Source organism: Pezoporus wallicus, unplaced genomic scaffold (genome assembly GCF_028554395.1).
Source record: "Pezoporus wallicus isolate ANWC-B61680 ecotype Strahan unplaced genomic scaffold, APGP_CSIRO_Pwel_v1 scaffold_6446, whole genome shotgun sequence".
Classification (NCBI taxonomy): Eukaryota; Metazoa; Chordata; class Aves; order Psittaciformes; family Psittacidae; genus Pezoporus; species Pezoporus wallicus.
The window spans coordinates 9,213,824-9,238,483 of NW_026636264.1; the positions used below are offsets into that span (position 1 = coordinate 9,213,824).

The 24,660-nt window shown below is 40.3% G+C and overlaps 1 protein-coding gene and 1 long non-coding RNA gene across 4 annotated transcripts; one reads left to right on the forward strand and one right to left on the reverse strand.

The window, feature by feature from the left end:
- Window positions 1–227: 227 nt before the first annotated feature.
- LOC130594102 (uncharacterized) lies at window positions 228–2,428 on the reverse strand. The gene is made up of 3 exons (XR_008970978.1): window positions 2,334–2,428; window positions 1,748–1,856; window positions 228–1,052 (listed from the first exon to the last, which is right to left on the reverse strand). It is a non-coding gene; the product is annotated as an uncharacterized LOC130594102 (long non-coding RNA).
- Window positions 2,429–5,982: 3,554 nt separating this feature from the next.
- On the forward strand, window positions 5,983–23,009 carry CCDC82 (coiled-coil domain containing 82). 3 transcript variants are annotated; one of them, XM_057399805.1, is made up of 7 exons: window positions 5,990–6,594; window positions 7,255–7,477; window positions 8,599–8,691; window positions 10,732–10,856; window positions 11,728–11,898; window positions 19,062–19,247; window positions 19,809–20,074. In XM_057399805.1, exons 1-7 carry the CDS (start codon window positions 6,052–6,054, stop codon window positions 19,872–19,874), a joined length of 1,407 nt encoding a protein of 468 aa, XP_057255788.1. In that variant the 5' UTR covers window positions 5,990–6,051; the 3' UTR covers window positions 19,875–20,074. The 3 variants fall into 3 exon arrangements, with proteins under 3 accessions (XP_057255790.1, XP_057255789.1, XP_057255788.1); XM_057399807.1 differs by lacking the exons at window positions 19,062–19,247; window positions 19,809–20,074 and adding an exon at window positions 22,602–23,009 and having other exon boundaries at window positions 5,983–6,594; XM_057399806.1 differs by lacking the exon at window positions 11,728–11,898 and having other exon boundaries at window positions 5,984–6,594.
- The last annotated feature ends 1,651 nt before the right edge of the window (window positions 23,010–24,660 follow it).

Below are 24,660 nucleotides of genomic sequence, written 5' to 3' on the forward strand. Positions count from 1 at the left end.
TGTAGGAATGCTTCAATCTTATCCCAGCACCAGATAAACATCAAATCCTATTTACTCTTCAGTCTCCTACTACAACATGGAAGGATGCAATTCATACTCCTTGTGATTGTGAAAGACCAGGCTATTCCTGAAATCTTATGGCAGTGAAAACAGAATAAACTGAGTTTTACTGGAGTGGAACTGGAGCAAAATACAGGTGATCTTCAAATAGTGACAAGCAAACCTTAAGCCTTGTACTTTCCTACTATTAGACTGTACGTACTTCAGGAACTGAAGATAAAAGATTTTAACTTACACAATGGGAAAGTAAACTACACATTTTATCAATTATTAGGATGTTTAAATAGCAGGAACAAGAACTCCCAAAGGCATTGCAAACAACATAAACATGCAAGTCATCTACCATTGTGCTCCAGCCTACAGGACACACAAAGAAAACTTTTGTATATGGAACATGATTTCAGAATCTCATGAGACCAGAAAGCTCTCAGTGCTTCAGAAAGAGATTAAATACTACCTCTACTGGTCTCTTTTGTCTGAAAATCACTTTCTATGAAATTCAACCCTGCACAAAGAGCCGGAATCAGGATTAAGGATCTCATAAACCCCATTTAATTCCCTAAAAAGGCTTCTGTGCAGAAATGAATTCCAGTCTCTGAGAAAAGTTGTACTATTAATGAAAGTATGAAAAAAAGGTATTTAGAATTAGTTTGAAAACTCTATGCTCTGGACTAAAAACTTTTTAATTAAAAAAAAAATCTAAATGGAGATGTATGTTCTTTAAAATACACATTAAAATAGAATATTAAATATTTTCTTCTAAGAAATTGAAACTATTAAGGACAATTCCTCTGTTGCAACTGGCTACAGAGTAATAGCAAGAAATGACAAGGATCATGTCAAAGTCAGCCAGCAGCTGCCAGGGCTTTTGAGCAGGCTTGCCATTTTCAAGGATTCTGCCTAAAATTAGGGAAATGGTCTTCCATTGATGAGGAATAGGAGGCAGAGAAATGCAAGAAAATGAGTCTCCAATAATATTCTCTTCACATACCCTGTAGGAAGTTGAATTCAACAAAGAGAGAAAGAATGAGAGAAAGAACAAAAGAATGAAAGAAAGGAAGATGATCCTGTATTCAATTTCTACACTCCAGGCATAGTCTTAATTTGGGGCCTCCCTATGTGTCCTAGCAGCTCTTTCTGGTGATAAAACAGTTATTGTCTGGTTAATTTATGTCTCTATTTAATGCATGACATAAATAGACTGACCAGTGTGATTGGTGAAAGGACAGGGAGTCCCTACTGATATAAACTGGTGAACAGTAAAAAGAACAGTCCCCTTTTAAGGACCTGAAATGATGAAATTCTTCGTGCTGGCTGCAAATGCATTTCAAATGCATTAGAGCTCATTGTTGTGGGTTCCCTTGGCTAAACCTCTTGTTGTCAAACTCAGAGGTGGCTTGCCATTCCGGCTCTAACAACCTGTTGAGCTATTCTTATCTATCAGTCAGCAAGAGCCACATCAGTTGCTGTGCCAGTTCCAGACAGGCCTAACCTCTTTGTGAGTTTGGGTGCATTCCTCTTTAAAAAGGATTTTTTTTTTGTTGGTGGTGTAAATTCCAGCATTATTATTTGGGCATGAGCCAGCCTAATGCTAGTATGCCTGGGAGTCACAGAGGGCTTGCAAATGCTACACTGCTGCAGGAAACAGTCCCTGGGAAATGTGGGCTCTGAGCTTCCCATTGCTTACCTTTGGGAAAGGAGAATACCCCAAGCAGGAAGCGCCTGTTTTATTGGAAGGGATGTCTATATAATCCTGTACATCACTGAACCCCAGAAGAGCTCAAGCCTCAGAGAAACTGCAATATGGACATAGCAATAGTCAGACAACTAACAAATTGGTTGGAAAGCAGCATAGCAAATACTCAGTGAAAGCAGCTAGCAACAGAAGTGGCTAGTAGGGGCTGCTACTTATAGTAAATTCAAGTTTCCAATACACTAATTCCTCTATTATTTAAAATCGTAGGGAACCAGAATAGCCCAATAAAATAGAAAGCTTGGTACTAGGGAGACGCTGTAGCCATTACATGGCACAGTGATTCCACAAACCCAGTAAAAAGGCTATGGTATACATGAAAATCACCGGCATTTATTTGTGATGTAACAGATGAGTTTGCTTAATGTGTAGGGAACATTTTGAGAAATAGGAGCTTTGAGGAGAATCGGCCTGTTAGGAAAACTTCTGTCTATTGACTGAAAATCCGCTTCTGAAACCTGAGGACACAACATGCCTTCACACTTCACACACTGCAGGCTCCTCTGGGACTGGGACTCACCCAAAAAGTTACCAGAAAAATCAAGACAAGACCTTTCAGTGTTGTGCATAAGAAAAGCATCTCAGCTGTCCCTCAGAAGCCCGTATTCATAAGTGGAAACCTTCCTGTCATTTAAGTAAAAAAAAACAAAAAAAACAAAAACCCGTATTTATTATTTTATTTATCTTCTTCAGTCACATACAATATTCTCCCTGCAACTACCTCATTCCCGTCTCCTGCCCTAGACAGCTACAAGGTTTTCTTCACGCCTTTTATCACTAGGTGGCGACGTTGGAAGCAAGAAACGGGATGAAGACCAGGGACAGAGAAACACCCGAAACGTTAACTTCCACCACAGCTTGGAGGAAACATTAAATCCTGGGCAAACTCTGATCCGCTTATTTATCTGAAAATTCACGTACTGACTTTAAATTTAAAGCAATTAAAAGCAATCTCAGACCAGGGGTATAACTCCCTTAATGCAATATAATCCTTTATTATAACCATTGTAATCCTTGCAATATAAACCTTTTGGTGGGAATTCAACCCACCATAACACCTGGCCACACCTCTTCACCATGTGAAATCCATTGCATTGCTATGCAAATAAAGTGGGAAAGAGCTGTGCTTCACTTACAGATATTTCCTTTCCTTGTGGTTTTGTTACCACCTATTTTTAAAGAAATACATGGAAATGCTTACAAGATCTTGTTAAAACAGTACAAAAATGTTAGTAGAATGAGTTCCAAGGTAGCAGCAGTTTTCTGCCATTCACCAAGCAAAGCAGAGCAAATTTAAGACACGAATCTTGTTATTAAAATTCATCTGTACGAGTATTAGCTCTGAACAGAACCCAGCATCCTATTCCATAAACATTTCAAGCAGAAAACCAACAGAAACTCATTATTGTAAATCTTGTTTCCTGCATATACTCATCCACAAAATGTCTTGTTCTTTGAGCAGTGAAAGTACTGCAACTTACTTCCTTATGAATTTATTGTTGAGGGATATTAGTTATTCAGCTTAAATAGCTTTTAAATTGTTTGAGTCAGAGTTATAGTATTTTGTGGTTTAGTATGCTATTTGCTTAGCTTTACTTGTTTAGCATGAGCAGCTAGATTTGCTGCAGCCTCAGGCTGTAAGCTGTGGTCTTTCACCTAGATATGCTTTCAGCTGGAATAAAGTTAGTTTTCTTAGTAATTTTCCTGTTAGCTGGTACAGTGCTGTCTTTTGTCTTTAGTGTGACAAGAATGATAACACACTGATGGTTTAGCTGTTAAGTTTATGTTCGTCTGAGGTCTAGGACTTTTTTAGTGTGCACAAGAAGCACAAACCAGAAAGAGCTCCTATTGTCAGCAAAAGCTGCAACTCAACAAGGTAAGACAGCCTGTCTCTATGAACACAGAGAAAGAATCCAATAAGGTGTTAGAAGACCCCAGACCAAAAAAATCACTATTGGACTAAAAAGACATGTGAGGGGTGGGTGCATAAATCATAAGGGCATAACTGCCCAGGGATTTCTTTCTTTGTGTCGTCCTTGTTCCCTCCCCCCCGCCCCCTCCCCTGAGGCAGAGGGACCTGTCCCTTTTGCTGCATCACTGTTATTAAGCAGTTTTTTCCTGGAATCGAACAATTGAGACTCTGCAGTAGGAAACATGGGGTTGAGCCTGAAGAAGGAGGATGTGTGCTTGTGAGTGTGAGTGAGTGCGTGAGTGAGTGAGTGTGTGAGTGAGTGAGTGAGTGAGTGAGTGAGTGAGTGAGTGAGTGAGTGAGTGAGTGAGTGAGTGAGTGAGTGAGTGAAGAGTTGAAAGGGGCACCCATCAGCTCTGTGGAGCTGCCCGCTGCAAAGGGACTCCAGTTCTAGCAACTAAGTCTTGGGTGCTGCGTGAATGCTCATGCAGCAGCTTCTCCCCTAATATTATTGTACTCTCCACCCTCCAAGCTCCTCTGCTGCAACACTCCCACTTTCCCCCGTGACTAAGACAATATCAAGGCCATCCTGAATCAAGCTCCCCATTCCCTCACCTCCATTTCTGGGTGTCTCCACATGAGGGCCAGCCCCAGCTGAGAACAGCACACGTGTTCAGCAATTCAGTGCATGCTGCAAAGCTGCTGTTAGCAGAAAAAATAGCCCCGTGCTGAAGGGCAGGTGTCTCCTTGAGGACCAGCACTTGAAGGACCTCTCTGTGTCACCCAGCCTCTGATTTTCCATGCTATATTGCATGAACCACAGAGAACCAAGGCCCTCAGCATGCTCCTGCTTCTGGTTGAGGCCCAGTGAGGAGCTGCTGGTACCATACCCAAAATGTGCTTTACAGACACCAAAGTAAGAGGTGTTTTCTTCTAAGAGGCCCACAGAGGCAGCTGGCAGGGGCTCTCCCAGGAAGGGACACTGCTGGAATTCCTGCTCCAGATGCGCCCAGCCAGACACCCCCACCACATCCCGCAGTTACAGTTGCCACAACCCACTTTCTTGTCACCCATCATTTGGGGTTGAGCACAATAAATCTAGCAGGTTTGTCCCCATCAAAGAGGTGAGATTCAGGTTGGATGTGAGGAAGAAATTCTTTACAATGAGGGTGGTAAAACACTGGCACAGGCTGTCCAGAGAGGTGGTGGAGATGCCATCCATCCCTGGAGACATTCAAGGCCAGGCGGGATGTGGCAGTCCCAGCTCATTGCCGGGGGGTTGCACTAGATGACTTCCAGCACAAACTATTCCATGGTTCTGTGGTAGCTCTAAAGAAGCCGCTTTAGCAGGGTAAGCCTCAGGCCAGGCCAGACACCAGAGGTGTTCACCCACGATTTGAGGGGGCCTACACCGATTTTACTCAAGAACGCATCTAGGGCGAGACAAAGACGCTCACAACGAAAGTTCCACACCCGAATACTGCCGGAAGGGCGGAGAGCGAAGCGTGCTTCCTCATACGGCAGGATTAGGACTCGAACCCGGAACTCCGGCTCTCCAGCACTGCCCGGCACCCCCCGCACACCACATGACGCGCCTCCCGCCAGCACTTCCGTAAACATCACGACTGCTGAGTGGCAGAGGCGGTGGCCAATCGCGGCGCGCGGAAAGGGGGTGGGTCGGAGTCTCGCCTCAGCGGCTGCGGCAGCGGAGCGCGGGAACGCTAACGGTAAAAGTAACGGGCGCTGAGGGACGGCGGCAGGTCTGTGTGCGCCGGGGCGGCTGGGGCGGGAGGAGCTCAGCTCGCCTGGGGCCAGCACTCTTTGTGCTGTCGCTTCGCCTCAGGGAGCCTCTGGGCATAGCGGCGGGGGCGGGAGAATCGGGCCTTACAGCTTGCGTGGGGAGGTCCCTTACAGATGAGGACGCTCCCCTGTGGGGCCTGGTGAGGTGGGCTTGAAGGAGCGGGGTACGGCTCAGGGGCAGGGAATCCCTCTGCCTCAGGTGTAGGCTTCCTGCCCGTGTTGAGCGGATGATGGGGCCTGTAGCTGCACTCCATGCCTGATTTTTACCGTTCATCCACCCTGGGTGTGGGTAGTTCTGCTCTTCATCTTCCTTTTGAGTAAGGCATGTCGTCTACAGAAGTTACTGTGCATGCTTAGTTTTGGTTGGTGCTGATTTCTGAGTGTGTCTGTTAATGATAGTAAGTCATAAGTATATGTGGCAAAATACATATGCCCTTTTACTTTTTTTTTCTTTCTCTTTTTAATGGCATAATGTAGTAAGTGTTCTATTTTACTTGTGTATGTTTAAGTGTGTTGTTACAGCCTTCCAATGGAGATAAAAGTAGTCAGAAGGTATGAAACAAGAAATAAAACAGCAGCAACAGAACTGTCATCATCCAAATCCCGAGTTGATTGGAGACGCACTAAGAGGGAGCTCATACTACTTGACAGTAATGATGAATCCTCGGGTACCTCTGAGGAGGAAGAGCCTAGTACATCAGAAGATGAAGTAGATGACAAAGATGAAACTGCTGTGAAGAACAGCCTTTCAGGTCACAAAGAGAAAAGTCACAATGGGGAAGTAACAGACAGTAGTGAGGATGAGGAGTGCATTGTGCCTGGAAAGCGCAAAAGGTTGAACTCATCTGTCTTGTATGACAGTGATGAAAGTGAGGACAGTGATATACTTGTTAGAAAAGTTTTTGCCAAGCGCCACTGTATAATAGATGAAGATGAGAATTCCAGAGAACTACAACCTGATAAAACCTGCTCTACAGAAAATGGTTCTACTAATAAGAAAGTGTTTGCAAAATTGAAACAGCTTGCAAGACAAAGAACAACCTGGAGATCTGGCAGAAGTGAAAATTGTGAGGTCTGGATTTTACCTTTGAAATTCAGTTAGAGAAAATATTGAATGTAAGGGAAGACAAATCATAGAATAGGGTATAAAATGGATATAAAATCAAGTTGATATAAATCAGTAGGATTTTAGTTATTTTGAGGTTTTTTTTTATTTCTGACAAATCAGTAGTTCTGTCACATTTTAACAGTTGTCACATTAACAAGAAAACAATATTGACTGCTGAAAACCTTTCTTTGGTTTAATTTTAATCACTGAAGAGTTAAGAATTTCATTTGCTCTTTCAGGCATTCTGATGACTAAGCAGCTTAGAATGCAGGTATCTTCTCTACGTAGTCAGAAACGAAACACTTCTGTATCATGAAAAGGACTCTCCTCTTTAACGTGAAAGGACCATCAAGTTATTTTTATCAAGAAGCAAAATACCGGCTGAAGTAACTTAGAGAGCTCATGTTAGCTTAATTCGTACAAATAGCCTAAAGAGGGGTACATGGAGATGGCCAAGTAATTGTCCTCTAGCACGGAATGATGTATTTTTTGGAAGCAGTATTTCTGTTAATTGAACGGAAGGTGCAATTAGAAGGGCAGAAATCTTATCCAGTATATGTAGTATTTCGTCACTGCAAATACTGAAAATTCTTGTGTTTGAAATACTTTTTTAAATTTCCTTAGGACTCTAGTAGTGAAGCAGAAATGGAGGAGGAGCCGTTCTCTCACTTGCCCCTCACGCCCACAGAAGGTAGTGAAACTGACTGCAACAGCTTGAAAGATTTTATAGTAGAGGAAGAAGAAGATGATGATGATGATGACACAAAGCATGTAATGGGTGAAAACGAGCCACAACACAAGGAACTGAATGGATCAAATAGTTTGCTGGCAAACTATGTCCCAAACTGTAAGATCAAAACTAGTGACAATTCTGTATGTACAGCTTGCTTGTAGTGATGTAATAAATACTAATGGACTGAAAATAATTATAACATAGGCTAGCATAGTTTAAAAGCAGATCCCTAAAAGGCTTGAATTTGTTGTGGAAGTACTCTGATTTCCACAGTAAACTTTTACAGTCTTTCTGTATCTTATTAAAGGGAGGGTATGATTTGGAGCGAAGAAAAGGAAACCCTATTGCAGTTTTTTTAAGTTGATCTAATTTAGGATGAAATAGGCTACCTATGAAGCAGTCATTCCTGTGGAGGCCTAAAAGTGTCCTCCATCTTAAGATATATGCTGAGAGCAGCTGTGTTAATTCTGGCCATATTCTGTTCTGGAGATTGATGTAAAATTCTTGCCATGGTTTTGGGGACTTGGGATTTTTATTAATTTCTTTTTTTAATGTATTTTCATTTGATGGCTGTTGAGATGGAGGAGCACAAGTCTCTGGGGGGTAGTGTTCTGAATTTAGGAGACGTTTTCAGCCAAACTGCAGAGAGTGAGATAAATGTTTCAAGTTGTTCTTTTGTAAAAACTGGTATCTAGATGGAGCAGAGGGATCCGAAACACAACTTTATGCTAGTCATCTTCTTGTGTATCTTGTTATTCAGAAGCAAGTATGTACTGACAGAACAGTCAGCACTGGTGTGGATGGTCACAGCCGTGTTATTTTGTCCCCAGTAAAGACCTGAGCAGAATATTTGTATTTGAAAGAAAATTAGAAAACAGAAAAATGAACAAAAAAAAAAAGCAATAAGCCTGGCCTTCTCTGGTTTGCATTATTTCCTGCTATTCATAGAATTACTTTCTTCTTTTAGTGCTTGTAGCTCTTCTTGCTGAAAGGATGTGTGACTTAAAAATGCTAAAATTCATTAAGATTTTTGGGATGAGAAGCACTGTGTAAAAACAAGGTCTTAAAGATGTGGATGTTGTATATTGAAATGAGTTTTAAAGCCAGTTTTAAGTGACTTTAAAATTCTAAATTTGTGATAATGGAAGAAAGGAATTCTTCTTAAAAGACTTTTAACATTGCTTACTTCTTCTTTTCTCTTTTGGTAAACTCTGGTTATATTGCCTTCTTCCCAGTATCTCGCTGTGATCATTATGTACACTTCAAAAGAATAGTAAAGGCTTTCCTCATAAATGCAATTGATGACACTTTTCTGAGCTCATTATATGGTAAGTAAATCACATTAAATAATACAATAGTGCATTCAAAGTTATATAAAGACATTTATTCTAGGGAAAGATGTGTCTCCTGATTATAGCACTGTGAGTCCTGAGATCTGGTTTTGGTTTTGCTGCTCTCTGACTTGGGGGCAGCGGGAAATCTTTCTGAAAAGGGATAGAGTAATTGTGGAAAAATGTGTAGACTTAATTCCTTTAAGCCTAGGAGGCATTCTGATATATAGGGAAGTGTTTCTGTCTTACTGATCAGCAGTAACAGTTCTAGCATGAAAGCAAAATTAGTTTAGAAGTAGATATCTCAAGGAAAACATTGCGAGATCAGCTGATCTGTCGTAATTTCACACGCTTCATAGCTTTTTTTGAGGAATATGATAGCTAATAAATAATTTTATTTATGGAGATTATTCCATATCTGATTTTTTTTTTTTATTATTATTCTTTTCTTTAAACATTCATGCTTTCAGATAAATTTCAGTGGCAGTCAGTTCTGGCCTTGTTCTTGCTGAGGAAATGCTTTTTGGCACTTGGCCTAGTGGTGTTGAATGGCAACCTCACACGTAGTTTCAGAAGCACTGTAAAGATGGGATTAATGGGAGAGGATTATCAGCATCAGGTTGTGGAAGGAGTCAGCAGAGTGCCAAAGAGAGGAAGTTTTGGTGTCATCAGGAGCTAGAGAGAGCAGAGAAACTGAAGTATACCAGAGACTTCAGAATAAAGGCTCTGTATTCCTGAAGCTAAAAATGTCTTTCATCTACCACTGCTAGTTCTTTCACGTGTTAGTTCCGTTTTGTTTTACCAAGTAAAAACAAGCTTATGGAAAGTAATAAGTAAACTTTGCCAAACTGATGTTGTAATAGCTTCTTTCTATTTCAAATTGTATCTGCTCTATAAAGCTAACAACTTATTGCCAAGATGCTGCAAGTAGAGCAGTGTGTGGGTGAGTTGGAAGTTGTATTCTGAAGGTTGTATGTCTTTCTGAGGAACATGGTATAGTATGAACGCAACCCAGCATTACAAAGATGTATTTTATAACACAGAGTGGATTTTTTCTGAGTTAATGGAAGTGAATATCTGACAGAGTTTGAATCAAGTGCAGGCTTGCTTTTTTATTGCGAAGGATTTCTTTATGGTCTGTCACAGCCTCTTCAAGCTCTTAGCGTAGCTGACTTACTGAAAATGTGTAAAGTGTATATGGAAAAACAATTGTAATTATGGTGTCTATAATGACAGCTGGTCTTATATAAAAAGCTAGATAGCCAGTAGTCCATCTTGGTCGTGTTTCATTTGATAACAGCATTGCTAAAAGACACAGGAAAGTAACTGAATTAACTTGCATGTCTGTACGTGCTGAAGCTCAAGATAAGTATGAATTAGCCTAGACCTATGAAAGTCCGGTTTAATTCCTAGAGTCCAGCACATTTGGGAGACAGTTGTGGAATAGTGGTGGGTTTACCCATCCTCACACTCATTTATTTCTTTTGTTTAGTAAATATTTAGAAGTACTTATGCTGATTAACTCAAGGCATCTGCCTGTGCTGATGTAATGTAAAGGCCGGTTCCGGCATGCTCTTTCTTAGTGATGAAGAGAGTTCTCAGAATTTCTTCTGTGAAGCAGCTCAGAGGTGTTTGTTTTCGTGGATTGCAATCTCTTCCCTTATACATTATGAACGCTTACATAAACTGGACAAAAAGCAGGACACTCATTTTCCCTCCCCACTTTTCCATTCTTATAAATAGGATTGAGTGAATGGCTCTCCATTTGGGATGCCAGCTTTTCACTGTAATATTGATTGTAGAGTTTACTCATGTACCTCTTGTGACACAGACTTTTAAAATAATTAAATATGTCATTTTATCAAAGCTGCATGGATCACTTTTATGGATAACAGTAGCAAATGTATTCAGGGATAATCTAATAAAATAATTCCTAGTTCTTAGCAAGCAGAAGCATAACATCCTTGAAAATTTCATTTGAAGAAACTTGTACAACATAGAGTTGGCAGCAAATTAATAACAACTCTCAATTAACAGATGGAACAAGACATAAGAAGTATGCACAGGATATGTTGCTCTCACTTCATTATTTGGATGACCGCTTCATTCAGCCTCGTCTTGAGAACTTAGTCTCTGGAAGTCGTTGGAAAGATCGATACAAGGTATGCAGCTTCTACTTTCAAGAGAGACGTGGTCTCCAAGTCATACTATTACTGATGGGGCGGGGTGGGGGGGTGTTATACTGTAATTCTCTGTAAAGATACAATAAGTGCTCTGTGTGTGTGTGTATATATGTACTCATTTTTAATAGAAAGTCATTCTTTAACTTATGTAACTTGTTTTGATGCTTCTGTTATTTATTCTGATTATTTTGATATTTATATCAGAAGTATTTTATATGTTTATAACCTGATAAGCATTCAGGTAACAGAACAGAATCTCTTCTCAATTACCTGAATGCTGCTTCTGCTAATTCAGCAGATGACTTTCTGAGATTTTTTTGTTACCTGCTAAATGTTATAACAAAATTTCTTCTTCCTCTCACAAAAAAGATAAACCAGTATGTTCATAATGAACCTTCTACTGCTTAAAAAACCCTGAAGTGAATATAAAGTACCCCAGTCATTGCATACAAATTGCTGAAATAGTATTAGGGTAACCTTTGTCACTGTAATAAGTGTGGCCAGTGGAGAGATACAGTGTATTTATTTGAAGCAGACCAACTGATACAGTTGCACACCCACCCCCTCCAAAAAAAGAAAGGAGGTAAGATTAAAGTAAGTGCAAGGATGCAGAATCCATTCCTTAGGTCTGAAGCTAAAAGAAAGTATTAATGAACTAGAACTGAGTGGAGTTTTGGAAAATGATTGAGGAGGTACATGTTCACAACTTAATGGTGAAAGACTTCAAATTTTTAATCTCCTTGCTTTCACTTACACTAATCTTGTGTGAGTACAGAGTACTCAGCAGCCGAATTCAGGCGTCTTTCAGTTCAAGAGGATTCTTTAATGTTATTTGAAATCTGTTTTTCAGGAACGTGTGGATTGTTACCCGAATGTTCGCATAACCTTGAAAAGCCCAAAATACATGTCTTGTCATGCCTGTGAATTGAATCGTTATTGTAAGTTTAATGTGCTGCTCTCTGGAAAGCTTTACAATAGCAGAACACTGGAAACGGATGACTTCATGTCAGATGACAAACAGGTAACTTCAAACAAGCATCCTGTATTATTATTGTTAAGCTTTGTCTCATGTTACAGAAAATCATACAAAGAATAGAAATCTTATCAATACATCTAATGTCTGTAGTGCTGGAGACAGGAGTTAAGCCACTGCACTTCCATGTCTAAACCCTATTAATTTTTTTAACTATTATGACCATTTTGCAGTCTAGAGAAGTATATTCCTGGATTTAACTAGGAATTATGAAGGAAGTTGCTACGGAACTTGAGAGGGTGGATAAAGGCGTACGCCTCTCCCCCAACCTCTCTTATATGGTGGGAAGGCACTAATGAAAGGTATCCTTGAATAAACCTAACTCTTACAAAGAAGATAAATGTGATGAGTTTCTGTGACCTTTGTTTTTGCCTGCATCACAGTAATAGACATGCTATTTCCTTCCCACTTTTGCCACTTAATATTAGCACCTGATGCAGCACATGTACTTGCATTATGGTAAGTGCTAGCAAGTATACCCAGTTGTGAGCTGGACTTCATGATCAAAAAGACGTACGATAGGGTTTATTGATATCTCTCACCCTCAAGTCAAAAACTGACATTTGCCTCAATTTTTTCTCTGCTTCAAATTTCTCAATTTCTAATCTCAAATCTAGTCTGAGTGTTATCCAGGCCAAGGAAACTAGGTACCTGCCATCCTGCACATCCTACTCAGCATGCTTGTCTTTTGCGGCACATGGGGAGGCAGTCTGAAACCGTGTGTCAAAGAGGCTGAAAGCATGCATGAAGTTTCACATACTAACCAGAGCGCTGATAGAGCACCCAGTCAGTTATTACTAAGTAGCTTTTTGTTTGGCCAGAGAACATTTAATAGAAGACTCAAAATCCTAAAGTGAATGCAGATCTTAAAGAAAGGAAGACCAGAAGAAATTATACAACCGTGATGCTCTGAACATGCCTGGAATACCAGGTTTCACCCAGGAAAAATACTGCAACTTTTTTTTTATCTTGAATAGATCTGATGCCTGAATCTGGGATTTTAAATCAAGAATGACATTTGCCTCAGATTGACCTATATTTTAAATATCAGAATGCCTTTTCACTGCAATAGGATCATTTGAAAGCCCTTTACCTTTGTGTAATGCCTGTAAGACTTTCCCAGCAGGAATCTTGCATTGATTATCTTTCAGAAATATTATAAAATTAACTTTCTGTATGACAGTCATCTCCATTGAATGATTGTGTTTTCTGTTTTGTTGCACGTGAGGTTTGTTCTGCATTGGGTCACTAGATTTGCTAATTCTGTGCCTGCTGTGCCTGTAGCATTTGGAGCACCCATGTGCGCTCCAGTAGTTCTTGTTTGCTGTAGGTCAGAGCACTGAGTGAATAGAGCACTGTCATTCTCATAGTCCAGTTGCACCTTAGTCAGAATTTATGGCTTCGTGGTTTGGATTTTTTCACATCCACTCTTTACCATGTATCTCTTCACTCAGGACAAAGTATCTTGACATCTCAGTTGCATTTACACTTGAAATTCACAGAATAATTAGGGTTGGAAGGGACCTCTGGAGATCATCTAATCCAACCCCCTGCCAAGGCAGGGCCACCTAGAGCAGGTTACACAGAAAAGTGTCCAGGCGGGTTTGAATGTCTCCAGAGAGGGAGACTCCACGACCCTCCTGGGCAGAATTACTGATCTCCTTTTGAGAAGACTTGTTCCTAACTACTTCAGTATGTTTTATTAGAGCCTTTTTCTTATTACTGCATTATCAGAATTACTTGTCCAAACTAGAAGGTACATTTTTGTCACTCAGTTGTCTCTACTAAGGCATTTTGGATTAAATTTTGTTCTGGGAATGAAACACACCTTTTCTGTTGTTACATAATGGGTGTTCCTAATATTTAGGGATCTTCCCTTCAAATTTACAGCTACCAGTAATTGTTACGATTAAGTATGCATATGATCTTCTTACAATGTAATTCATGACCTTACGATAACTCAAAGCACACAATTTGTCAAGAATAAAATATTGCTAGTTGTGTACCAAGCTGATACCCAAGTTTTGAGAAGCTTTAGAAGATATATTTCTTTTCTTTGTGAGTGTAAATAATTTTTGAATACAGCTCAAGTTCCTCACAGTATTTGCTAAAATAAATGTCAGAACAAGTTATATTTTGAAATGTTGTATAATAGGATTTCTTATATACAAATGAAGTGAATCCCGCATCAAATTGGAAGTACACCTTGCTGAAGCTCATGCCTGTCTTGTTTAGATCTTTGCAAATATTCTAACTTAAGAGATCTGTGGGGTGCCAGTGTGCTTTTCACAATATTGTCATACTGGGCTCTGTGTGTAATGCAGAATCTGGGAAAATCTGTGCTCCCATTTTTCTTAAATAGATGACAAATCCTTCTGAGCAGCAGTTGTTCATACTCTGCTTTAGTTCGTCTTGTGCATGGTAGTTAAGAGAGTTAGGCTTTTCCAGCAAGGCTTTTCCCCACAATTACTGCAGAAAAACAGTAAGTCTTTGGCACATATACTAGCACTGATAACTGCATTCCATTGTACAGTCATTATTCCTTACATATGAGTCTCTAAACTTAGATTAGGTTTTCATGGGGAGGTGCGTGCCTTACCTAACCAGAAATAACAAGTGAACTAGCACAAGAATTTAATCTTAAGTGTGGAAATAACAGTAGAAATTCCGTCTCTGCTGTCCAAATGTTGTCCTACATAAAGCAGTAAGTATTTTTCACTTTGGAAAAAAAATTGAAATATCCTACTGAATATTGAACTAACTTCCTAGTTCATTTTTGTCCTCTTCAGCTTAACAGTGGAAAATGAGAGCTTTTTCTTACCCTGCATACCCCAGCATCTGGTAAGATGCCTGTCAATATAGATCAGGGGCTGTACAACAGATCCAGGAGATGAAGTTACTGAGCACTTTCCAGTAACTTTCTATTGTGCCTTTGTAATGCAACATTCATGTTCTTATGATGACCTGTAATTTAGACTGCTAAAATCACTGTTCTTAAGTAGTGTTTGAAGTTCTGCTGGCAACACATTGATCAACTCATCCTGCCAACTGAGAAAAAAAGGAGGAAATAAAGAGAAAAGGCACAGAGCTATATGAAACTGGCATTTCAGGAACTTAATTGACTGAAAGAGGAGGCAGTTCAGCACTGGCAGGTCAAGTTGAATGGAAGCACGTAGTTGGACTGTTTTCTAAAGTTTTGTTTGAAAATACCCAAGAAAAGTGGATGCAGAGAGAACAAAAAACAGACGTCCAGCCCTCCTCTTCTGCATAAAACTTTCCTTTTCTCTCATCTCTCAAGTATTCTGTTTTGCCAATAGAAAGAGAAGAGAAACAGCTGTTCCAGTTTTGCTTAGGCTTGCAGTGATTGTTGTGTGTGGCTGCCAATTCTCATTCCTCCATGGTCAGGAAGAATTCAATTGTTTAGAGGTATATGTGTCCCCCACACCTCTTTGTTCCTGTGTCACCTGGATTGTAAACCTTTTTCTACTCTTAGTCTTGGTGTTCTGTTTCTGTTTGTAATCATGCTTAGAGGACATGGATTCAGTCATTACATGTTGTGCTGTTGTCAGGCTGTGCTCCTGCATTCCATACAAAGTGATTTAACACAACTTTGGCTGATATGGCCAGCTTGAGGAGATAAGTTAAGCATTAGGACACAGTCACTGAGAGGAAAAAATTAGCATGAGTACAGTACTGAGATTCTTTCCAAAGCTACATTCAGAAATAGCATTGTATTTTTAGACAGTCTTTCTTGCTTTAAAAACACAATACAATTACATTATACAATATTTAGCTATTTGGCTCTGGCATTTCTCCAAGGTGGAAATACTTTACACCTCATGCATAAATGAACTATAAAATTCCTTGCCATAAGATGCTTTGGAATCAAAAAGTGTTAGTGAGTCCCAAAAGGAATTAGACAGGTTCTTGGAGAAGCTTTTTCCACACTTACGGAACTTGATAGTTGGGATGATACAGACTGGCTTAACTGTTGACTCTTAGAAGCTGTATGGTAATGTTGTGATTGATCTGGTGTTCATCCTGCATCTTATAGTAACTTCCTAAATATCTCCTGTTAGCTGTTGTTGCAGGGGAAGTACTGGGCCATCTGCTGAATGCAAGATGGTATCTTCTATTTTACATCACGTAATGTTCAAGATGCTGCACCTCATGTTTGGGATACTTGAAAAGTTATGAAATGCCCTATGAAACACCACAGCTCAGTTCTTGTTTGTTTCAGTATTTGGAATGGTGTTACTGGAAATCTGAGTGAATCAAGGTTATGTATTGGTTGGTAGGTCTTGCACTTTTGGAAGCACCTGTAGCACCAAACACAGCTTTTCAGTTTTGGGCAGAGTAGAAAGTGGAGCTGTACCTAAGTACATGCACATAAGCAGTAGAGGTTTTCAATATAGTGATGGGATTTTTTATTCAGAGCAGCCCTGCGGAGAGGAACTTGGCGGTGTTGGTTGATGAGAAAATGAATATGAGCCAGCAGTGTGCTCTTGCAGCCCAGAAAGCCAGCCGTATGATGGGCTGCATCAAAAGGAGCGTGACCAGCAGGTCGAAGGAGATGATCCTACCCCTCTACTCTGCTCTCGTGAGACCTCACTTGGAGTATTGTGTGCAGTTCTGGTGTCCTCAACATAAAAAGGACACGGAACTGTTGGAACAAGTCCAGAGAAGGGCCACGAGGATGATCAGGGGACTGGAGCACCTCCTGTATGAAGACAGGCTGAGGAAGTTGGGGCTGTTCAGCCTGGAGAAGAGAAGGCTGCGTGGAGACCTCATAGCAGCTTTCCAGTATCTGAAGGGGGCCTATAGGGATGCTGGAGAGGAACTCTTCATTAGGGACTGTAGTGACAGGACAAGGGGTAATGGGTTAAAACTTAAACAGGGGAAGTTTAGGTTGGATATAAGGAGGAAATTCTTTCCTGTGAGGGTGGTGAGGCACTGGAATGTGTTGCCCAGGGAGGTTGTGAATGCTCCATCCGTGGCAGTGTTCAAGACCAGGTTGGACGAGGCCTTGGGTGATATGATTTAGCGTAAGGTGTCCCTGCCCATGGCAGGGGGATTGGAACTGGATGATCTTAAGGTCCTTTCCAGCCCTCACGATTCTATGATTCTATGACTCTAAAACATGTGATCTAGATCACGTTAAACCACTGGTTCTTTGTTCTAGAAAGAAGCACCTCCTATATGAAGACGGGCTGAGAAAGTGGGGGCTGTTCAGCCTGGAGAAGAGAAGGCTGCGTGGAGACCTCATAGCAGCCTTCCAGTATCTGAAGGGGGCCTATAGGGATGCTGGGGAGGGACTCTTCACTAGGGACTCTAGTGATAGGAGAAGGGTTAAAACTTAAACGGGGAAGCTCCATCCCTGGCAGTGTTCAAGGCCAGGTTGGACAGAGCCTTGGGTGACATGGTTTCGTGTGAGGTGTCCCTGCCTATGGCAGGGGGGTTGGAACTTGATGATCTTAAGGTCCTTTCCAACCCTAACTATTCTATGATTCTATGATCTCAAGATGGTTAATATTCCAGTTAATAACCATCTGCTGAAGATCAGATCAAAAGGTCTTTTAAGTGAGTGTGACTTAACTTCAGTGATGTTATGCCTGCTTATATCAGTTGAGCTGCTGGTTGATGTATTTAAGAAACGAAGCATATTCATATATTTAAGAACATATATAACACCGATAAATATCAATGTAGCTTATAAAATCATTATAATTATGCTTTTCTGTTGCTGTCATTGTCAATAGGTCTAGATACCAAGTAGATTGGGTGTTTTGGGGAACTGCTCACAGATGCAAACTTTTGATCATGGACCCTTTTTTTCTCAGTAAAACTACATCAGTTTCTCCTGTGTGTATCAGGAGCTGATTTTCTTTACACATGTATTAATCATGTTGCTTTTGAGTGTAGAAAACCTAACCTCTGAAAACCAGCCAAAGGTAGATTTCTTACCTGATAGGCTTTGTCTCCATGGGTAGGAGTAGTAATCAGTGCACCTGTGGTCATTCACAGGGAACAGATTTCCTCTTCTGATTTGCCATTGTATGTACTTGAACTCCTGCTCTTGTAGAAATGGAACATAATTCACTCTTGTGAAATGCAGAATATCTGTCCTTAAGTGCAGATGAACTTTTATTCTTTCTCCCTCCCCACACCTCCAATTTCACCCACTCTTTGTGAAGATTTAGGATGGCCAAAGATTCTTGTAACCAATTAGTATATTGCCCAGTATTTTCAGGTATTTCTTACTTCTTAACGTCTTTGAATAACATCTGAGCTCAAGATACGTGCAAACACTTGCCTGTATTTAATGTTAGTGCTGAGAGATGATAATGAATCTACTCTAATCCATGCTCTGATTATGTATTTACATGCATATTTACCACTTGTTTATCTATAAAGATTGCTGTAAGAAAAACTATTAAATGAGACAGTTGTGTCTTTTCTGCATAGATATTGTACAAGTAAAACTGGTGATAAGTAGGAGATGCAGCAGAGGCTTTGACTTCTACAGTGTTATGGCTAGCTATACCTCCCAGGCAGTTGCAGGTTAACATTTGCATTGTATAAAACCTCAGTTTTCAGATTTTAATTTTATGAAAGACAATCTTTCTATATATTTATTAAATACATGTTTCTAGGTGTGTGTCTATTTGCATTCATATGTATTTCTTGAAAAAATATTGAATACTATGACACTACAAAATGCTAAAACTGGTATTTCATGTCTCGGGGAAGTAGCACATACTGAGCAAAAGTAATCAAATAATTTCTCTTCCTCTGCTTTCACAACATGGTGGTTGCCTAAATTGTTAATGATTTTGTAATGAAGTGCCACCAGGAGATAGGAGAGATACTACCAACTATGAACATGTTGTGTGTGCAAGAAAACGGTACCGATAAGCTGCCATTGCACAGACTCGCTGGCTGCCTGCTTGCTCAGAAATTATTCTGCTGTGGCTGTAAAAACTACATGGAGTTTACGCTGATTTTATGTGTGTGGTGTCATTCTGTTTATTTCATTATTCAAAGCATTTTCCTAGACTGGCATAAAATCTTACTGGACTGACTTAGCCATTCTTTATATTGTCAAGAAAATCACAGTTCTATCGCAGAGTGATTTGTTCGCTTTGGCCTAGGTTTTGGAAGTTGGCATGGTGTGTGCAGATCGGACAAGAGTTTACCATAATTTGAAGCACTTCAAATACAAGTTGTACCTGCATTGTAGCTCCATTACCGAGTTAGATGGTTTTGAAGATGAACCAGTCAAAGACACAGTAGAACGTCTTTTCAGCCAGCTGGAAGACAGTGGGTGGATTCAGAAGGTACAACTGAGTTCTTTGATGTATCCTTTTCCAAGTAGATAAAAGCAAGCTGAGATAAAATGTCTGATTTAATTGATCAGTTCTGAATTACAGGGTTTCAGTAATACAACTCAGCTTAACCATTCATCCACTTCTGCTGACCCTATCTCTCTCACGGTGGTATGTTGCTGCGCTCACGCAGAGTTTGTGTCAGCTTGTGACATGAAGCTTTCTGACAGCTGCATGATCTCTGGGCTGTGGTGGGCAGGCTCCCATTTCATGTGGCAGCAGCAACACCACAAACTCAAGCTGTAACTTAGAAGCACTGGGAACGCATACATGAGGCACAGCAAGACTAATTTATTCTTCTGTTTAGGCTGAAGTACTTTGAATTATTCAGAAACACTTTATGAACTATTTTAAGACAACATGTAGTGCAATTGTATTTAGCAGGTTTTCAGATATCATTACATCTGAATTGTTGGCATGCTTGTTAATGTATTGAAGTACAAGAAGAAGCAGTCTTTATGTAATTCACTTATGAAACATTGATAAAATAATAAGTTTTTATTTTATTTGCAGAGATACAGTGATCTTGAAGACTGTATGAATGCTGCAGACAATTTCCAAGAAGAGAGAATAGATTAAGTGGTCACATCACATTTTGAAAGACATCTATAAAAAAATTGAATGACCTGCATTATGTGTGCACTTTATCTCTGCTTGGTCTTCAAGATTCTTTCTAGGCTGTTACGTTTAAATCCATATGCCTTCAACCGACTGTTTGAGAATTTGCTCTATTTTTTGTCTTATTTGCATCAATAATAACCCAAAGTTATATCAAATCAGTCCCTCCAGCCTTACTGCATAGGTCACTATAGGCTTCCTTCTGTTCTTAAAAATAACATCTCAATATCTGTTTATTTGTGAAATGTCCACCTGTTTATATTGAGCTGCATCTTAGGGAAGGTAGGAGATCATAGAATCATGGAATAGTTAGGGTTGGAAAGGACCTTAGGGTTATCAAGTTCCAACCACCCTGCCATCAGCAGGGACACCTCACACTAAACCATGTCACCCAAGGCTCTGTCCAACCTGGCCTTGAACACTGCCAGGGATGGAGCATTCGCAACTTCCCTGGGCAACCCATTCCAGTGCCTCACCACCCTCACAGTAAAGAGCTTCTTTCTTAAATCCAGTCTAAACTTCCCCTGTTTAAATGTTAACCCGTTACCCCTTGTTCCATCACTACAGTCCCTAATGAAGAGTCCCTTCAGATACTGGAAGGCTGCTATGAGGTCTCCACGCAGCCTTCTCTTCTCCAGGCTGAACAGCCCCCACTTTCTCAGCCTGTCTTCATACAGGAGGTGCTCCAGTCCCCTGATCATCCTCTTGTCCCTCCTCTGGACTTGTTCCAACAGTTCCATGTCCTTTTTATGTTGAGGACCCCAGAACTGTACACAATACTCCAAGTGAGGTCACTCCAGCACCCTGGCACCCTGGTAAGCCCTTTCAGATATTGGAGATGCTGAGATCTTTTGAAGAAGGTGCATTTGGAAATGGAAGGCTGCATTATGCGAGAACGTATGGCTTGCATCTACCTTCCTTGTTGCTCGTTATCTGCAAGTAAGTCCAACCACTTAGAATGGTAGTTCTAATAAACAGGACCCAAATGCAAAGATCTGTTTCCCCTCTGAGGAGTCAGTATAGACTGTTGCAAGGCAACAGAGGAAATATGCTGCAGTCCCAACTCTGTTTGCAGCACAGCAGTCATCCTCTCTTTAGAGAGTAGGTGATGAGTCACATTATAGGCGTCAAACAGACTGAGTCTGGCTTAGCCTCTAAACGAACACTTGGGCCCACGTTGCTGCCTCTGATAAGCAGCTGGGGCAATTTACTGAGATTTTAAACATCAAATTACATTGTGCAAACTTAATGGCAACAACTTGCAGTAACTAAAAAAGAGAATGAATTAATGTGGCCATGCAAGATAAGAATTTTTCCAGGATAGCTTAGCAGAAAATAGGAGTTACTCAGAAATATGATGTATGGCTTAACTGGATCACATGAAGCCCAAATCAGACTTTTTGGGGGCCAGGGGAGTAGATTTTTGAGGATTTGGGAAAGGTCAAGTACTGTATTGTCCGATTTAAAAGCTGGACGTTACCTGGCAGTGTGTACTTGCAGTCCAGAAAGCCAACTGGATCCTGGGCTGCATCCAAAGGAGTGTGGCCAACAGGTTGAGGGAGGTGATTCTCCCCCTCTACTCAGCTCTCATGAGACCCCACCTGCAGTCCTGTGATCAGCTCCAGGGCCTCCAGTATAAGAAGTGTTCTTTCAACAAACTACTCTCTCAGAAGCAAAGAAATTGAAACCTTATTTCTCATGGATTTGTCCAGAAGAAATCCCTGCATTTGCTCTGCCCCTCTACTGGTAACAGATACACTGATTTGCCAGGCAATGGTGAACATGTGCTGCATTTTACCATAGAAACTGTACCTTTGATTCATTGTTCAGTGCCCTTCTTCCAGCATTCACTGTAAGAAATGAACTGCTCTTATATTTTAGCAGTTCAAATGCAGCAATGGTTTGTGCTATTAGTGTGAGCAGGTATCATCAGTTCTCCCTTGCCCCCATACAGATACAAGATTTATAAAACTGAGATAAAAAATCCCAGTAAACAGATTCGAGGCCTACTCTTAAATAAACTTATGTTGCAGAAATTATTTCCATACCTGAACTGCAAGATATGTAAATATTCTGAGATTTGATATATCTTATACCTATCTCCCTGGTTACCAAAGCAAGCACTCAGGAATCCATCTCAAATATATCCCTTTTAAGAAAGGTAATGTCCCTTGATGCCCCACTTCCTTCTGTTAACAGAACATCTGTACACTTTTGTTGACTTCTTTAGAATAATAAAATAAGATTCATGTTTGGTGTAATTTCGTTCTTACCAAGGAACAGTGTTCTGAACTAACTGAGGTTTGTACCACAAAATGGAGTATGTCCCCTCAGAGCCTTCCTGACTGATCTTAATTTCTGCTGCCTTTGGAATTTTCTGGAAACTCTCAAGACTGTACGATTTTTATGATTTTTATTTAAAATCTTTGCTGTCAAAATGGTTAATTTCTCATTTTGCCACATTTGAACTGTTTGCTGATAAATCACAAAATAAGTTTATGAAATTTTGCTTGCTGATTACTGATGCTATTTCAAGACTACATACATTGTGATCAAAAAGAAAATTCCTAGATTGTTCCAGTGATTAGTTTTACTCATCTTTTGATACCTACCGCATCCCAGATCACGTTTATCACCTCCTCTTCATTAACCTAAAAGGTGTGAGCTCTTAACTTCTTGTTCCCACAGGCATTTTGTTCCAGATCTGGGTTTTTTTTTTAAGAGGGATATAAAAGTATGCTGCTGAGCTTCTTGGAAGAAAGCACCTCCATCAGTGTATAAATCTTGTCTGTGACATCACCAGTTGGACTAAGACCGTGCCTCAAATCAACATCACTGATTCCTATTTCATTAGGAAACCAATACTCGATTTGGCTTGGCAGGGGCTGACATAGTGTTTGTGCAGGTGTAGACTTTCTTCATCTTTGATATTGCCCTCACTGAGTGTCATGGTTTAAGGAAGTATTTTATGGCTGTTGTTTTACCTGAAGAGTTTCTGCAAGACAGAGACTGAAGCATCATGACATCACATTTACATTTGTCTTCACCACAGGAAACAAAAAGATTGCTTAGAAGAACCATACATGTAAAACTGCAGATCCAGTTTTCCAGGACAGGCTGTAAATGGTGGTAATACAGCACACAGTGCAAAGGGGGCAATTACCCCTATAGAGTGTTTATATATAGAAGTACTCAGTATTTCTGGTAGAAAAAAAAAATCTGTGTGGCATTCTAATGACAGAAGAAGTCAGAAATCTGACTGGTCTTTCATACTTCCTTTTCCACACTAGAGAATTTGATGGAGTTAGGGGGTGAGAGAACATAATGTTTGTTCTGCTAGGCCATTTTTAATTGTCTTTAGTGTTAATTTTTGAAGTAGTAGTTCTAATTAAGATAAAGTACCTGTCTTAATGGAACAATGAAGAGAGCTCAGTAGGTGATTAGGCTTGGCAGGGGTGATTAATGGTCATACTTGGAAATTACCTTTGTTCCTGCAATGTTTCGATAACCTGCTTTAGTTGAATTTCTGTAACCGGAGACTGCGGTTAAGATAAAGTTCACATGAGGTATTTACGCAGAGGATCAGGGTTACTAATGTGATATACTCCTGGGAGAGAAGGCTCTCCTCAGCCTATGTTCTGTATCCAGTTCTAGTAAAATAGGAAAAGTTTTCACTGTGTCTATCAGTTTGGGGAAAGAAAGTCTTTGTGGATCAATAGTAGATAGCTGTTACTGACAGTGAAGTCATTGCCTGTTTCCCAAAGCAGCGTTTCTAGCAGTTTGTCAGGCAATTGCAGGCAATTCCCATGCTTACCTCCTCTAGTTTGCTTTTATACAGGGAGACTTGTATTTTTATCCTTTTTAAGTCTGTCTGGATAAACAGAGTGGGTGTGTTAGATAAACGTATAAATACAATACCACTCCAGTGCACACAAAACAGGCTTTATAAAGTTGACTTTCTGATTCTCCTTTGAGAAAGAAGTAGTACCAATTCCTAATCTCTGTTTAGAGGTTATACAAAAAGAATGTAAGAAAGTATGATCTACCAGCCAGGGAATAATGTGAGAAACATGTGAAATGGTATTGAAAGAACCTGGTAATAACCCCTCAGTGACTACACTGCCCTCAATTTTGGTATTTTTCTAGGTAAAAAGTGATGGTATGGGGTCATTTGGGTTATTTTTCCCTGTTTATTAAATAGGATGTAGACAGTTTCTTTAGATTGCTCCAGGGATTATATTCTTAATTAAAAACGTGGTGTGGGTGTGTAAAACAAGCCATAAGATTACTTATTTCACAGTTTAAACAGAGCAATTGCATGTACCTTGTGCCCAAAACTTAAGGACAAGAAAGCTTACTCAGGTGTAGTCAGACAGTCAGGCTCTGCCTCAAAGTTAAACAGTTCACCAGGTGAGCTGCCAGGCACGTGAGCCTGCCTGGCTGGGAATACCCCAGGAAATACATGTACATGTAACTGCAGTTGCTCAAAACGGCCAAGAACCTTTGCTGAAAGGCAAATAATGGACGTAGCTGAAGCTGTAAAGGTCCGGTTTCCAAAATCCTCCATAGGACTGATTAAGTATGTACCATTCTGGTGGAACTGATACAACTTGGAAGCGATTCTAAACACAGATGAAGAGGTGTGTGCCTCAGTTGGAGCTCATACTCAAGTTTTTAAGCAACACTGGTTCATCATAGTCTCTGTTCCATTTTTGGGAAGTTATTAGCACAATGGGATGTCTATGGT

Coding starts and splice junctions, on each gene's coding strand:
- CCDC82 (XM_057399805.1), top strand. CDS start 6,052: ATGGAGATAAAAGTAGTCAGAAGGTATGAAACAAGAAATAAAACAGCA. Junction 8,692..10,731: donor TTTTCTGAGCTCATTATATG/GTAAGTAAATCA, acceptor CTCAATTAACAG/ATGGAACAAGACATAAGAAG. Junction 19,248..19,808: donor ACAGTGGGTGGATTCAGAAG/GTACAACTGAGT, acceptor TTTTATTTGCAG/AGATACAGTGATCTTGAAGA.